The sequence below is a fragment of the Anopheles merus genome, chromosome X, assembly GCF_017562075.2.
Source record: "Anopheles merus strain MAF chromosome X, AmerM5.1, whole genome shotgun sequence".
In the NCBI taxonomy this organism is placed as follows: Eukaryota; Metazoa; Arthropoda; class Insecta; order Diptera; family Culicidae; genus Anopheles; species Anopheles merus.
Window position 1 is genome coordinate 15,711,906 of NC_054081.1, and position 13,246 is coordinate 15,725,151.

At 43.5% G+C, this 13,246-nt stretch overlaps 2 protein-coding genes across 2 annotated transcripts in view; one reads left to right on the forward strand and one right to left on the reverse strand.

Moving 5' to 3' along the window:
* Positions 1 to 7,827, reverse strand: part of LOC121602254 (active breakpoint cluster region-related protein) — a 43,890-nt gene extending 36,063 nt beyond the window's left edge. Inside the window, exon 1 of the mRNA XM_041931036.1 lies at positions 7,074 to 7,827. The gene's annotated coding sequence lies outside the window, so the exon portion shown is untranslated. The remainder of the gene's footprint in view (positions 1 to 7,073) is intronic.
* A 4,074-nt stretch (positions 7,828 to 11,901) lies between these two features.
* Positions 11,902 to 12,926, forward strand: LOC121593684. The gene is made up of 2 exons (XM_041916265.1): positions 11,902 to 12,356; positions 12,437 to 12,926. The coding sequence occupies exons 1-2, from the start codon at positions 12,057 to 12,059 to the stop codon at positions 12,707 to 12,709; spliced, it is 573 nt and encodes a 190-aa protein (XP_041772199.1). The 5' UTR covers positions 11,902 to 12,056; the 3' UTR covers positions 12,710 to 12,926.
* The last annotated feature ends 320 nt before the right edge of the window (positions 12,927 to 13,246 follow it).

Below are 13,246 nucleotides of genomic sequence, written 5' to 3' on the forward strand. Positions count from 1 at the left end.
GACCGCCCCCGGGGTCCCACGAAGGTCGCCGAAGAATTGATGCGTTCACTCCCGGGCGGACTATTTTGCCGCAAATTCAGCATCTAATTTATGCGCAACTCAAACCCCACCCCCTCCCCCACGCCCGTTGCATTCGAGACAGGGGTTTTTGGCGAGAAGAATGCACTCCATTCTTGAAATGGCGTATTGGCGGCCAAACCCGTGAAGAAGAGCGACATGGGCGACAAAGGGTGTATACATACACACGTATGAATGCACTTCAGCTTATATAGTACAGATTGAGAGAAAGAGAAAGAGAGAGAGAGCGCGCGTTGGAGATAAGAACTCTCACCAAAGTTCTTTTTTCATTTTGCATTGGAATCCTTTCCTTGGAATGACAACACTATTTATCTCTGTGTAGAAATAAGAAGTACCAGTTACCGTTGGTCGTGTGTGAGTGTGTATGATCTCATCGTTGAGGGTAGGGGGGGTGGTGACGACAGTATTATAAAACCGTTCATTATTGTTCATTTCCAGGGGGTCAGAAAACTCGCATAACCTTTCCAATTAGCTGCGAAAAAGTTCCAATGCTATGAGATGGAGATTTGAACTGCACAGCAATCAGAAACGTATGACTCAACTCTCCGCCGTTACCGGCTGCTCTATTATTCCTGCACGGGTCACAGCCCGCAGTAACACCATCCCATTCATCTCAATACGCTCGGGCAAACCGTCGCAACAAACACAGCTCGAGCAGCAAATCAAAAATTGATAGACACTGATGCATTAATGCACACTGTGTTTACCCCCGCTACTCGTTGCCGTTTCCAATATTGGCCCCCTTTGTTCTGCTGCTTCTGCAGTGCTTCTGCAGATGGGAGGTAGAGTTTGGGGTAGCAGCAGCACATCCGTTCATTTCTCGCCCCCAAACGTGCACGCCACTGCATAAAAGGGCTTTACTACCTACTCCAGGGTGAAAATTTCACTGCAAAAATAAGCACACACACGCACACCCACACTCCAACTCACAGAATAGAAAACATCCGGGAGCTTGAAGGCCGACACGGTGAAGGGTTTTGCGCGTTTCGTAAACAAAAACACTCGCCCAACCGCCCAACGGGCAACCGAAACGGATGCCGATATCTTCGCCGGAAGAGCAAAGTTGGTGGCAGATTTGAACAAAAACACAGACACACACACACCGTCTAGAAACCGAACACGGGTAGGATGTGCATCTTGAGAGTTGCTGTGTTTGTGTGTGTCTGTCGAAAGTGTTTGGCGAGGATGGCATCGCACATGCGCGCACACAGGGCGTTCGAGGGCGATGCCTGCAACATAAAGGCAACCGCCTCCGCGTTGTCTCCCGCGCGTGCTCCCCCACTTCCGGGATGTTTGTCATCGACCCCCCCACCGTCCACCGTCTGCCCCCAGCCCAATTCCGGAGTCTGGCGGCGTCACTGTCCGACACTGTCTGGCCGTCGTCTGTCGGCGCACGACGATGCACCTGAAATCGATTATTTCAACTCCCGTGTACCCGTCCACCCACTCCAACCGCGCCGACGAGTTGCACAGACTCGCTTGGGACAGATCGGGCTGCAAAATGCTGCAGATTTTCCGACTTTTCGGGATGTCTGTTTGAGAGTGAGCTGAGACCACGTGTCTATGTGTGTGTCTGCGGGATTTTGTCTTGTCTTCTCCCACAGAGCGCATGAAAATGCCATGCAGCTTCATCTGTTTTACAGCTGCAGTTTAGAGCAGAGTTTGCCGCTGCATTAAAGCGGCTGCGAAGGGCGTAAATCCCCTCCCGAAGCAACCACTGTTTTTATTGATCTTTATTGTGGTGTGGCGGTGCTGTTCAATCGTTTGTTCAACGAGCTATGGAGGGAGGAGCTGGGATGCTGGGGTTTCTTGCAGCATTGCACCCAGCGGAACACGCGCCCGCATGGTTTGCCTGCTAAACGCGAGTGATTGAACTGTTTATCGCTTTGAAATCGGGTCTTCCAGCGAGTCGGTTTGCATCTAGAATTGGATGGCTTCGGTTTAGGAACAGTCAGTACCACACCCCGCAGTGCAGTAGCAAACGCATTAGAAAGCAAGGAAATGATTTAAACGCGAGCGAAGACTCAAAAACATGATAAATTCGAAAGGCAAACCCGCCGACACTTTCCAAACCGTGAGCCGAGCCGAGAAAAACCAGAAACCTTGCACACCGTCGCTCCCGGTTGCGTGGGTTCGCGGGTCTGCTCGAAACCGGGCCAGTGCGAGCCAGTTTTTCCCTCCCGCAGGGACCGAGGCCCCGGCTGAGCGCGGTTCGTTTCGATCGGTGCCCGTGCAACGCGCGAGCCACGGGTGCCAAATGCCAACCACATGGGCTGCAGATGGGCAGGGGGGGCCGGGTGAGAGTGCCGATGCCGAGAAAATAGAACATGCATGTTCGCCGCCATCGCTCGCCGCCAACCGGCGACATCCCCGAGAATCGATCGCGACCTCAGGGACGCTATCAAGTGGAGGAGACTGAAACAAATAGGGAAAACAAAGATAGACAAGGAAAGTTCGTCTTTTGGATTCCTTTTCCGTTCAACCGCTTTTCCCAAACAACCAATCTAAGGAGATTTGCTCTCCCGCATCGAGTGTGCCACTCGGGTGCAGCGCATCGTAGACAGCCGCACACTAACCTTTACCCTTTTGGCGTGCGATTATAGAAGGTGGGTTTGGTTTTTTTAGCGCTCTGTGGAGTCTGTTTCGAGCTGACATTAGGGAGCGTCTCTTGGCAGCTTCTTTCTTGCAATATTAGCGGCATTGGCACACAGTTCCCTCCGTCAGGTGGCGCGAAAATTGGGCCTGGCTTTCCTTTTGTTTATACTGCCGGAATTGCATCATCATCCACAGACTGGTGGGCTTGTTCCTGCCGCTTTTCGCTCACTTGCAGCTTCCCAAGGAAGCGTGCGGGTGTGAATAAATTAGAAAAATTCTACGGACCCGTTTTGAGACGATTTAAAAATGATGTGCTTTAGGGACATATTCCGAATGCTTCCGGAAAACAAAATGAAACGCACAAGTACCTTGGTTGCCGATGGTTATGACGGTCGCATGATATTAGTTGATGTAGAATGACACTTCCAGCCCAAAAACAAAAGCCCCCAATGCTCAAATACACTTCTTCAAGGCCAAAAAATCGAACCCGCATGCGACAACTCCATCCAGCGATGCGTCTTGGTGGCCGAGACATAAATTGCATTGCGTTGGAAGACAACAGTTGATGACCGCTTCATGTGCTGCCATGACATATTCGAGTGGTCGGTCTGAAAAGTGAATGAATCATACATTATAGGTTTTAATGCATCATCCAGTAATTCTCGAACGTCATTAGACATAGCGATTTCTGTGATTTATTGTATCCCTTGGCGGCGAGAGTCGATCGGGCGCATGAGAAGACAATCAGGGCACAAATCGATTCCTACGATCTCGGACTTGTCTTTCGAGCGAACGTGGCTATCTCGAGGGACGGATGTCGCCCCAACTCGAATTCATCTATTAAACAACAACAAAATAAGACAAAACTGATTAAAAAAGGAATCTCATAAAGCGGGAAACTATAATGCTGCAGCTGAGATCATTTTTCTGGATGTAGGTCTGACGTTTGCTTTTAAAAAAATTAACAAAAATTGTTGACAAAATTTGACACCCCTTTTAGTCAAACTCTAATCGTGATGACCAAAAACGTGAAGCAACTTCGTTCAGATAGCGTATTGCGGACGGCACCCAGTAGCATCTAAAACGGACTCCGTGCAGCAGTTTTTGGCCGTCGTATAGGCCTGTTTCGGTATCTACAACATCTTGGTACTATTGGACATCAATCAGAGCATCGAAAGAACGCCCGCTGCTGAATGGCCGACGACCCTCTGAGCATCTTGGAGTTCCAATGGATGCTGAAAATGATGTCCGAGGAACATGCCCGGGAGGAATCAAGAGCATCAGGAAGCAGAAATCGCGTCCACTGGCTTCGTAGCGGCAAGCAATGACGCCAAAACTCAATGCGACCATTTTAGGCGAATTTCGGAGGAATTTCGATATGATACCCTACTCCACGAAATGGTCCAACTTCGTCCAACTGTGTCTCATCAAAATTATCTGTAAACAATATGATGCTAAAGCAGTACTTGGTTGTGAAAACGTAGGAGGAATTTACAAAATATAAAATTTACAAAGTACCGTATTGCTTCGAATTACGCACACTTAAGGAATTTACTGCATGTTTTAGTTTCTGTATAATTCAAATTTAATTGCTGATACGTCTGCATAATTCACTTAAGTGAAGCAAACCTTCTAAACTTGAAAAAAAATACAATAATTTTACTCCAAGCATTGCACAAAATAATTAATCTGCAACGATATTGTGATTCATATTCTGGACAGGTTCGAGCTCAAATTACGTGCGTTTTGATTCAAATACACTGCACTTTTTTTTAGTTTTTAACTCATTTTAAGGTCCAAGCACCCAATTCTGAGTATCGGCGTTCTCCTGGACCACTATGACGGACAGTATGACGGACTGTCTAGAATTAAAAACATACTAAAAAATCTAGCTTCGAGTTCCGAAACGAATTAAATATGTGTTTTAATAAACATCAGAGCACAGTATGTTAAAACAGTGTTGTTTTCACATTGATAATTCCCTCTACAATAGATTCCGATGTATTTCAATGCATCTGGGGGGAAGATTAGTAGAAATTATCGAAGAGACTACACTGTAGTCGGTTTGAAGCAACACTGCTAAGAATGTCTCCGGCGGTCAACTCGCCAACAGAAAATATTTATTTATATTGACATCAGTGCCTACTAGGGACCAGACACTTTTGTAATTAATTCTAGTACATCACGACAATCATGTAAAATTAAACATCGGCCCGGCCAGCAACAGAATATGAAGAATTTCAATAAAAACATTACCATGTTCGGAGTTTAAAACTGTCCGTAATTTGAATCAAAATGGTGCACACATGTTTTGCATGTGACTCATTGATTAAACTATATTAAAAAAAAGCATTCACTATGATTGGTTGAAAATTGGATATTTAATTTCAATATTTCAGGCTTTTGCGACTCTTTCGTTCATATCAGTTGATGCGCCATGAAAATTATTTGGTGGACCAGGACGTTCATCATTATTTTTGAGAATGTTTGGTCATATGGTTCACGTTCATATTTGTATTGGATTGATCTTATTTGTATTGATGCTTAGGCGATTCAGTACATCCTCACTTAACATGATCCCAAAAAATCTAATCAAAGGATTCCTTCATTTATTGGAGATTTTTTCACACATATCCGAGTACGTTTTCATATTGGGTTCTGATTTATCAACTCAAACAAACATTCAGCCCAAAACTTTTTGTTATCTCTCTACCGGACTTTTGATCCGGATGGTTTTTTAGAAAAAAAAATATAATTGTGAATTTCCAAGTTGACGTTGGTATACACTGATGATATGTATTTTGAGCTTTTCTTGCACCATGTTTTAGCACAAAACATTAATGAACTCGCGAGGATAGTAATGTTTACTATCAACCGAACATGGACGATATTTAAAATGTTACTTCGTAGAAATAATAATTCACGTAGAAATGAATTTTTGACGTCTTTTTTCAGGCCATGAACATATTTGGTGCGGCCCTGTACTTAAAAAAGAATGAATAAATGGAATGAAAGCATGAACAAATGGATCGATGATTCAGGTCCTTTTTGCGTCTGTGGCATGCGGAGTGCTCCAAACTAAGAACAGACTTTCTTCCTGTTAATCGTTATCGTATCAATGAGGAGCTCCAGTATCTTCCCGCAGTTTACCCCTGAGATCCACTGGAACCTCACACCAGGGAATCACACCAGTTGCAGTTGAGGCAGCTGGGGCGTTGGTCACTTTTACTCACTGGATATTGGAATTAAACTGATCCCCACTTTGAAAGCGACACAGCAGCAGACTTTAACCACACATCCAGAATAGGCAGAAACAATTTCAAAACTGAAAATAAGGAAAACTCCTCGAAGCTGTCATTTTCTTTTTGCCAAAATACCGTCTGCACGTTGACCGGTAAAATGCTGCTCTCGCCAGACACGAGACACATGAATCACAGCGGAAAGGCACGATTGATAGCGTTTTGGTGTTAAGAAACTCCCCTTACCTGCTCCTATTTACCCACACCCGCCCACCTCCCACTTTCGCAGCACCTGCCGGAAAAGATTGAACCGCACCGCGCCCAGGAGTGGAATATCGGCTTCACGTCGGCTTCGTTCCTTACCACTTCCGGTGCGTGCGAGTTTCGCTCGGACTTTCGGTTGGATCGGTGCGTTGGGTACATTGTTTTTGTGTTTGTGTTTTTTGATCGGTCGGCGTGGTAACCGCAGCTGTTTCACAACAAGCTGTAGGCCTCCGTGCCGGGGCTACCCGTCCATGCGCATTTATTGCTTGGCAGCCTTTTGCACCAGCCCCCCCCCCCCCCCCACATTTTTCCTACCGGCTGTATCACTCGCTCCCTTTTAAAGGGGATTGGGTGTTTTTTATGTTTAAAGAATCCTGAATGAAGGGTATTTTTTATTTATTGATTTTTTTTTGTATGATGGACAACAGACGAAAAACAACCTTTGTTTTTGTATTTTACATTCTCCTTATCACAGGTGATTCTACCGCTTCCGGGTAGAAACGAAAAGGACAGAAACGTGAGCGAAAAGTGCGTGCCTGCGTGCGTGCGTGCTGGCGACGCTCGGGCGACACCACCAGCCGAGACAAACCGATACACGGCACAATCGATCAAAAGCCTGTCAATCGATGCCATTGCCGATTGAGCGTGTGCGGCCGCGGAAGTACGCTCGGCAGGGCGGTTAGACAGGGCACAATTAGAACGGTACAGTTGCTGGTCGCGACTCACGCACGTCCGCCCGCGCACGCACACACACACACTGTATCCGTGTGACTTTTTTGTTGTTGTCTTCGACCGTTTACCGGAATGAAGTGTTTGCAACAACAACAGCAAAAAAAAAGATTGATGCTTTTTAACGTATCTCGCAAGTAAAACTAAGGAGGAAGGCCCAAAACTTACCCGACCCGACGTTACGGTGGCATTCGAGGGATGCACACACCAGCAGCGAACACCGAGACACCTCTCGAATGCAACACCGCGCCACCTCCCCTCCCACCTTCAACACCTGCACCACACCTAGCCTTCCCCGAACGAAAGGGGAAGATCGGGCGATCGGGGTGCGCTGGTGAAAGGAGCGACCGTGCGTGCGTTCCTGCGGCTTGGGCCGAGTGTTGGGCTGAGTGTTGCGTTTGGTTGAGATTTTTTGTTTGTTTGTTGACTCGTTCGGATATTGGGTTTCGCAGCACTGGGGGATATCCAGCGGGTTAGAAACGCGCGTAAGGCAGCGGCACGGCACGACGCACACAAAACAGTAGTCACACACTACACATACACACTATACACAGTGATGCACACTAGACACTACACCGCAGAGGCCGTGCAGCGGCGATTCACAGGACGCTTTCGTTACACAAACCATGCATATGTTTGTTTTAAGCAAGCGCACACACACACACACCGAGGGCACAGCACACTAATTTCTTCCCCTTCACTTCCCTTTCGCACCCACCACTTTGTACGCCCCCCTCGAGCGGGCCTTTGTTATTGCGTGCGTGTTATAGCAAGCACGAGAACGACGGCAGCAGTTGAGACGGTAAAGAAAATAAAAAAAAAAAACACAGGAAGGCTCTTATGTGGCAGGCACGCACACTTTGCCGCAGTTCACGTCCACTCGGTTCGGCGTTTTTCGAACAACAACCCAGGCGCTTGTGTGCGAAGCGACCTGCTGCGCTGTCATCTGCACGGGGCGGGGTGGGAACGGTTGTGGCCCTTTTTGGCTACGGGTTGGATCGTTAGATTGACAGCTGACAGCAGGGGTACGCACGGACGCCATATTGGTGCGCTGTTGACAGCAGTAGAAGCTGCCCAGCCAAGGACTGTGAAGGAACGAGGTCAAGTGTTAGCCAAAATCGGTTTGGCTACATTTTGGATGTCATTTGACAGCGGAATGCCCGGGAAAACACACCAACCCTTCAAGCTATTATTATTGAAAGAGACATCAGTACATTTAATGAAAAATTCAAAAACCAATTAACAATTTTCTTGGGATTATCCCTACCCGCAAATTTCCGTTAAATGCCTTCTAATCGTCTTGTAATCGCCAGCGAATTGAAGGTGATTAGCAGTGATTAAATGCCTTTGAAATATGGCAATGAAAAATTTCAATTTTGAATTTGCAACTGTCAAAAGAAAACCTTACAAGCGTCTTCAACACTGCCCAAGTGCCACAAATCCACTAAACGACCCCTAAACGAGTTCTAAACGACTAAAGCTCTCAACCTAAACGGAATATAAAAATACTTCGTTTAGCAGACCGTAAACGACTTGTGCATTCAAAAAATAGAAAAAAGCTGTTGGCGCCATCTGTTGCCCATATAACCAAGATACCGAAAACGTCACCAATTTCTTGTACTAAAAATCCAATTCCATCAAACAAAGCTAATAAACTATCAGTTTGGTGGGTTAAGCCACATGGCCACAGAAGCAGCCACTTCAATGTTGTTGAAGTCAGATTTTTATGCACGGGTAATTTATTTGCTCAACATGTTTTACCAGTGTTAAAATTTTATTTAATTGTGCAAAGGAAGCTATTAAACGTGTGTGTTTAAGTTGGTTTGTTGTAAAACAAACATGTTTTATGTATATGTGTACATGTGTGTTTGTTTACTTGCGAATAAACTTTTCCATTTCGCTGGTCAGTGCATAGTTTATAGACTAATAATATTGCTGAAGTTGAAGTGCAGTGATGTAAGTGAATGAATTTAATCAACCGAGGAGTTATAATCCTGTCCAGCATATTGACCTAAGCCAACCCTTGACCAAACTTTTCCTCAAAGCATTTTGGGAAAAGGTGGGTTAAGGGTGGACAAGATAAATACATCGGATCGGAACTGGCAGCTCCGATTGTTCTAAAATTTGGTGGGTTAACGACTGAATCGACCACCACAAACCCACGTGGGTTTGAAGTGGTTTTACAGTGGGTTAAGGACGATTTGGTTATTTGGGTGGTGGGATACCCAACCAGTAGAGCTTCCTCGCTTCGAGAACTTTATCATTCCTTCGGTACTGTTATATGGTTTCGCATTGAAGTTATGCATTGCTAGAACTAGAACGGCGATACGATTGTGTAAATACTAAACTCCAATGTAAACCACCAGCACTGAAGCAAGTGAGATTTGAGTAATGGCCGTTGATGTTGATACCCACATACCTAACCACACAACCATTCATATAGATTTTTGCTCGGAAAGTTCGAACCCTACCAGCATTAAACGGCTTTGAAGGCATTTAGAAGGCATTTAAGGCCTTACCCAAATAGCCAGAATTGCTTTAGCAGCTCATTTTGGCACGCTAAAGATCGCTGCTCTAATTCGCCTTTTGCAGTGGTTAAACAGCATCAAAGTTCCAGGCGGTCCTTCTAAATAGCGCCTAACCAACTTCTTTATGCTACGGTGCCGGGGATTATTTTTCTTTGTGTTTTATTTTCAAGCAAGCGTCATCGATGAAATAAACAACAGGATTTGTTTTGTTTGTGTACATGTGAATATTTTTAAATCCTGAATATTCATAAATTACATGAAATGTATCACAATCTACTGTACAATCACAATCACTTCACTCAATATTCCTCCTTCAATTAACGAATCTAACTTGTGCAGCAGCAATGAGATGATTGACAGCGTCAGACTTTGACACTTTGACAAGAGCCATCTCGTACCGATGTCATGCATTAAAAAGCTATAAAGTTCCACCAAGTTCGGTACGCTTTCTTAACAAGCCTTCAAGTTCCATCATGAACCCTACACATAGTGCTAATCAGCCGCAAAGTTCCAAAGAGTACCATGTGCCTTTGCGGCTGATTAGCACTATGTGTAGGGTTCATGATGGAACTTGAAGGCTTGTTAAGAAAGCGTGCCGAACTTGGTGGAATTTTATAGCTTTTTAATGCATGACATCGGTACGAGATGGCTCTTGTCAAAGTGTCAAAAACGGACGCCGGCAATAATCTCATTGTTGCTGCACAAGTTAGATTCATTAATTGAAGAATGAATATTGAGTGAAGTGATTGTAAATTATCAGTAAATTGTGTAAAATTTTGTGTAATTCATCAATACAAAAGATTTAAAAATATACATATGTGTTTAAACGAAACAAATCTTGTTGTATATCTCATCGATGACGCTTGCTTGAAAATAAAACACAAAGAAAAATAATCCCTGGCATCGTGGCATAAGGAAGCTGCTTAGGCGCTGTTTGAAAAACCCACATAGAACTTTGATGCTGTTTATCTACTGCAAAAGGCGAATTAGAGCAGCGATCTTTAGCGTGCCAAAATGAGCTGCTTAAGCAATTCTGGCTGTTTGGGTTGGGTTGGGTAGTCGCCTTAGAAGGCGAATAAAGATTTCAACCGAAACAGATAGCTTGCCACCATTTTAGCATGTTTTGCACCCTCACTAAGGTATCTGCCAAATAGAGCAGTGATAACGCTTTCGGTTCTTAATCAAGAAAGTGTGTGTTCGAATCTTGATTTTTTTAATTTTTTTCTTTTTTGTGTTTATTTATATTTAAATTAATATTGTCTGCCTATAATTCGTATCAATAAAATTTATTGAGTAACAAAATTAAAATAGTACCTTTAGAAAAATAACTTTTTTTTAATTTCACTATGTTCACGCTTCATTATTAGGATGAAATATGTATTTCTCTCATTTCTCCTTTTACAAGAGCTATCGAAATGTGTTGGATATACCAGAATAGACAGCTCGAACTCTATAGCTGATTTGAGGCTGTTTAACGGAAAATAGTTCCGATGTCGTACTTTGTGGCTGATTAAGAGATAGACGGTACTTTGCGGAACTATGGAGCTTTTTAACAGGCACATGGTACTCTTTGGAACTTTGCGGCTGATTAGCACTATGTGTAGGGTTCATGATGGAACTTGAAGGCTTGTTAAGAAAGCGTGCCGAACTTTGTGGAATTTTATAGCTTTTTAATGCATGATATCGGTACGAGACGTCAAAGTGTCAAAGACTGATGCCGTCAATCATCTCGTTGCTGCTGCTCAAGCTAATTAAGTTAATTGAAGGAGGAATATTGAGTGAAGTGATTGTGATTGTACAGTAGATTGTGTGACATTTTGTATAATTCATGAATATTCAGCATTTAAAAATATACACATGTACACAAACAAAACAAATCCTGTTGTTTATTTCATTGATGACGACTTGCTTGAAAATAAAACACAAAGAAAAATAATCCCTGACATCGTGGCATAAGAAAGCTGCTTAAGCGCTGTTTGAAAGATCCGCCTAGAACTTTGCTGCTGTTTATCTACTGGAAAAGGCGAATTAGAGCAGCGATCTTAAGCTTGCCAAATTGTATGCTATTTGTATGAATTTGTATGAATTGTATGGGTTGGGACAGCAATATCGTTAGAATTTCGCTTGCCAATGAGTCAAAAAAATCCAAATTGTACGACGCAATTGCACGTCTGACATTATCCATCAAATCCATTACAAAATTTTCACAGGCTTTCCGATAAAGCACTGCCCAAACGATCCCAAATCAGGCCTATTGGAAATTCTTATTGGAGTTATGCAAAAAGGCTATACAGTCCAATTCCCATCAAATACAGTACATTTCCCGCTGAAAATTGAAATGTCAAATCAGTCAATTTGGTCAAGGAACTGTCAAATTTTGACAACTGCATATCTACGAATCCGCGTATCTCAGGGACTATCTTTAATTATACACCTTGATCGGGCATTACATCAAATGCAAACGAGAGCCGAAAGCGTTATGAACGTGTTGGCAACACTGGAGAATTTTGCAATTTGCTACAGGCACGTTTCCGTGAAAAAATTGTGAGCCAAAGTCGTTTCTGTTATTACAAGTTTGTTTAACTAAATTCTCTGCAAAGTTCAGCTGAACTGATTCACCTGGATGGATGCTAAAGAGCTGAAAGAAAAGTTGGAGGCGGCGCAGAAAGCTAAACCCTTAAATTTCCTCACGTCGCACATAACATCTATAATAGAGCCACTTAACGTGCCTACATTAACCATACCGAATGATTTGGTTTTGCCAGAAAACATACCAATTTACCATTACGAAGTCGATTACAACAGAATTATGTCTAATACATCCTCCGCATTCGTCGATCTTCATGGAACAATAAAGAATGGCGCCCATTTATCAGTTCCAGTTATTCAGTCTTCCGTAGAGCTATGTGTGGACTCCGACCCGGTAAGCGTTCCCAGTACCCAATTCCTACAAAAATAATTTACGATATCGCGCGCTATTCTTGTTATTCTATTATCCAACAGCTGGAAAAATTTGCTGGGATCAAGATGGGCACACGTCACGTGTCTTATGTCAAAAACATTGTACCAATAATCAAGCCCACCGAGAATCCATCAATCTCAAAAGCTCCCGATCGTTTGGAAACCACCAAATTGGATAAGATGTCCGGCTTACGGAAGCTGCCTTCTGTCAACAACATCAAACCAACAAATCCAGCTCACCAAAAAACCATCATTGTTAAAGGCTCGAAACCGTTTAGAATTCTGAAGTCTCCCAATACCAAAGAAACAAATTAAGGTTGTTTGAAAACCTACACCAAATGCGATAAGGTACTGGGCATACGGAAGCTGCCTTTTGTCAATAACATCAAACCAACAAATCGAGCCCACCGAAATCCACCATCCACTCAAGGCTCCAAATCGTTTGGAAGTCTGAAATCTGCCAATGCCAAAGGAGCACATTATGGGCACTAATTAACAAAATAAAGCTATACATATAGCAAAAGAAATTAGATATGATCTGGTAACAACATCATTTAAAAAATCGAAAAAAAAAATCCTTCATTATTTCTATTCTCCTAACCGATTCGAGTATCACATAGCTTCTCAAAGCCCATCATGATGAACAATGCAGAACATGCCGTTCTACCACCAGCCAATATGCTCGATTGGAGAACCTGAAGATGGTCCAACGTTTCAGATACAGAAATAAACCGATAATTTTTCATTAATCTGTAATCTTCCATTAATGAACTTCACAAATAAAACAAACACCTAAGTGCCTAAGGCACTACTTTCTCATATAGCTGTTGGTTGTTGTATGACTACTAATCA

Excerpts from the sequence above, each read along its gene's own strand:
- LOC121593684 (XM_041916265.1), top strand. The coding sequence starts at position 12,057 with ATGGATGCTAAAGAGCTGAAAGAAAAGTTGGAGGCGGCGCAGAAAGCT. Across the intron at positions 12,357-12,436 it reads TATGTGTGGACTCCGACCCG|CTGGAAAAATTTGCTGGGAT; the intron begins GTAAGCGTTCCC and ends ATTATCCAACAG.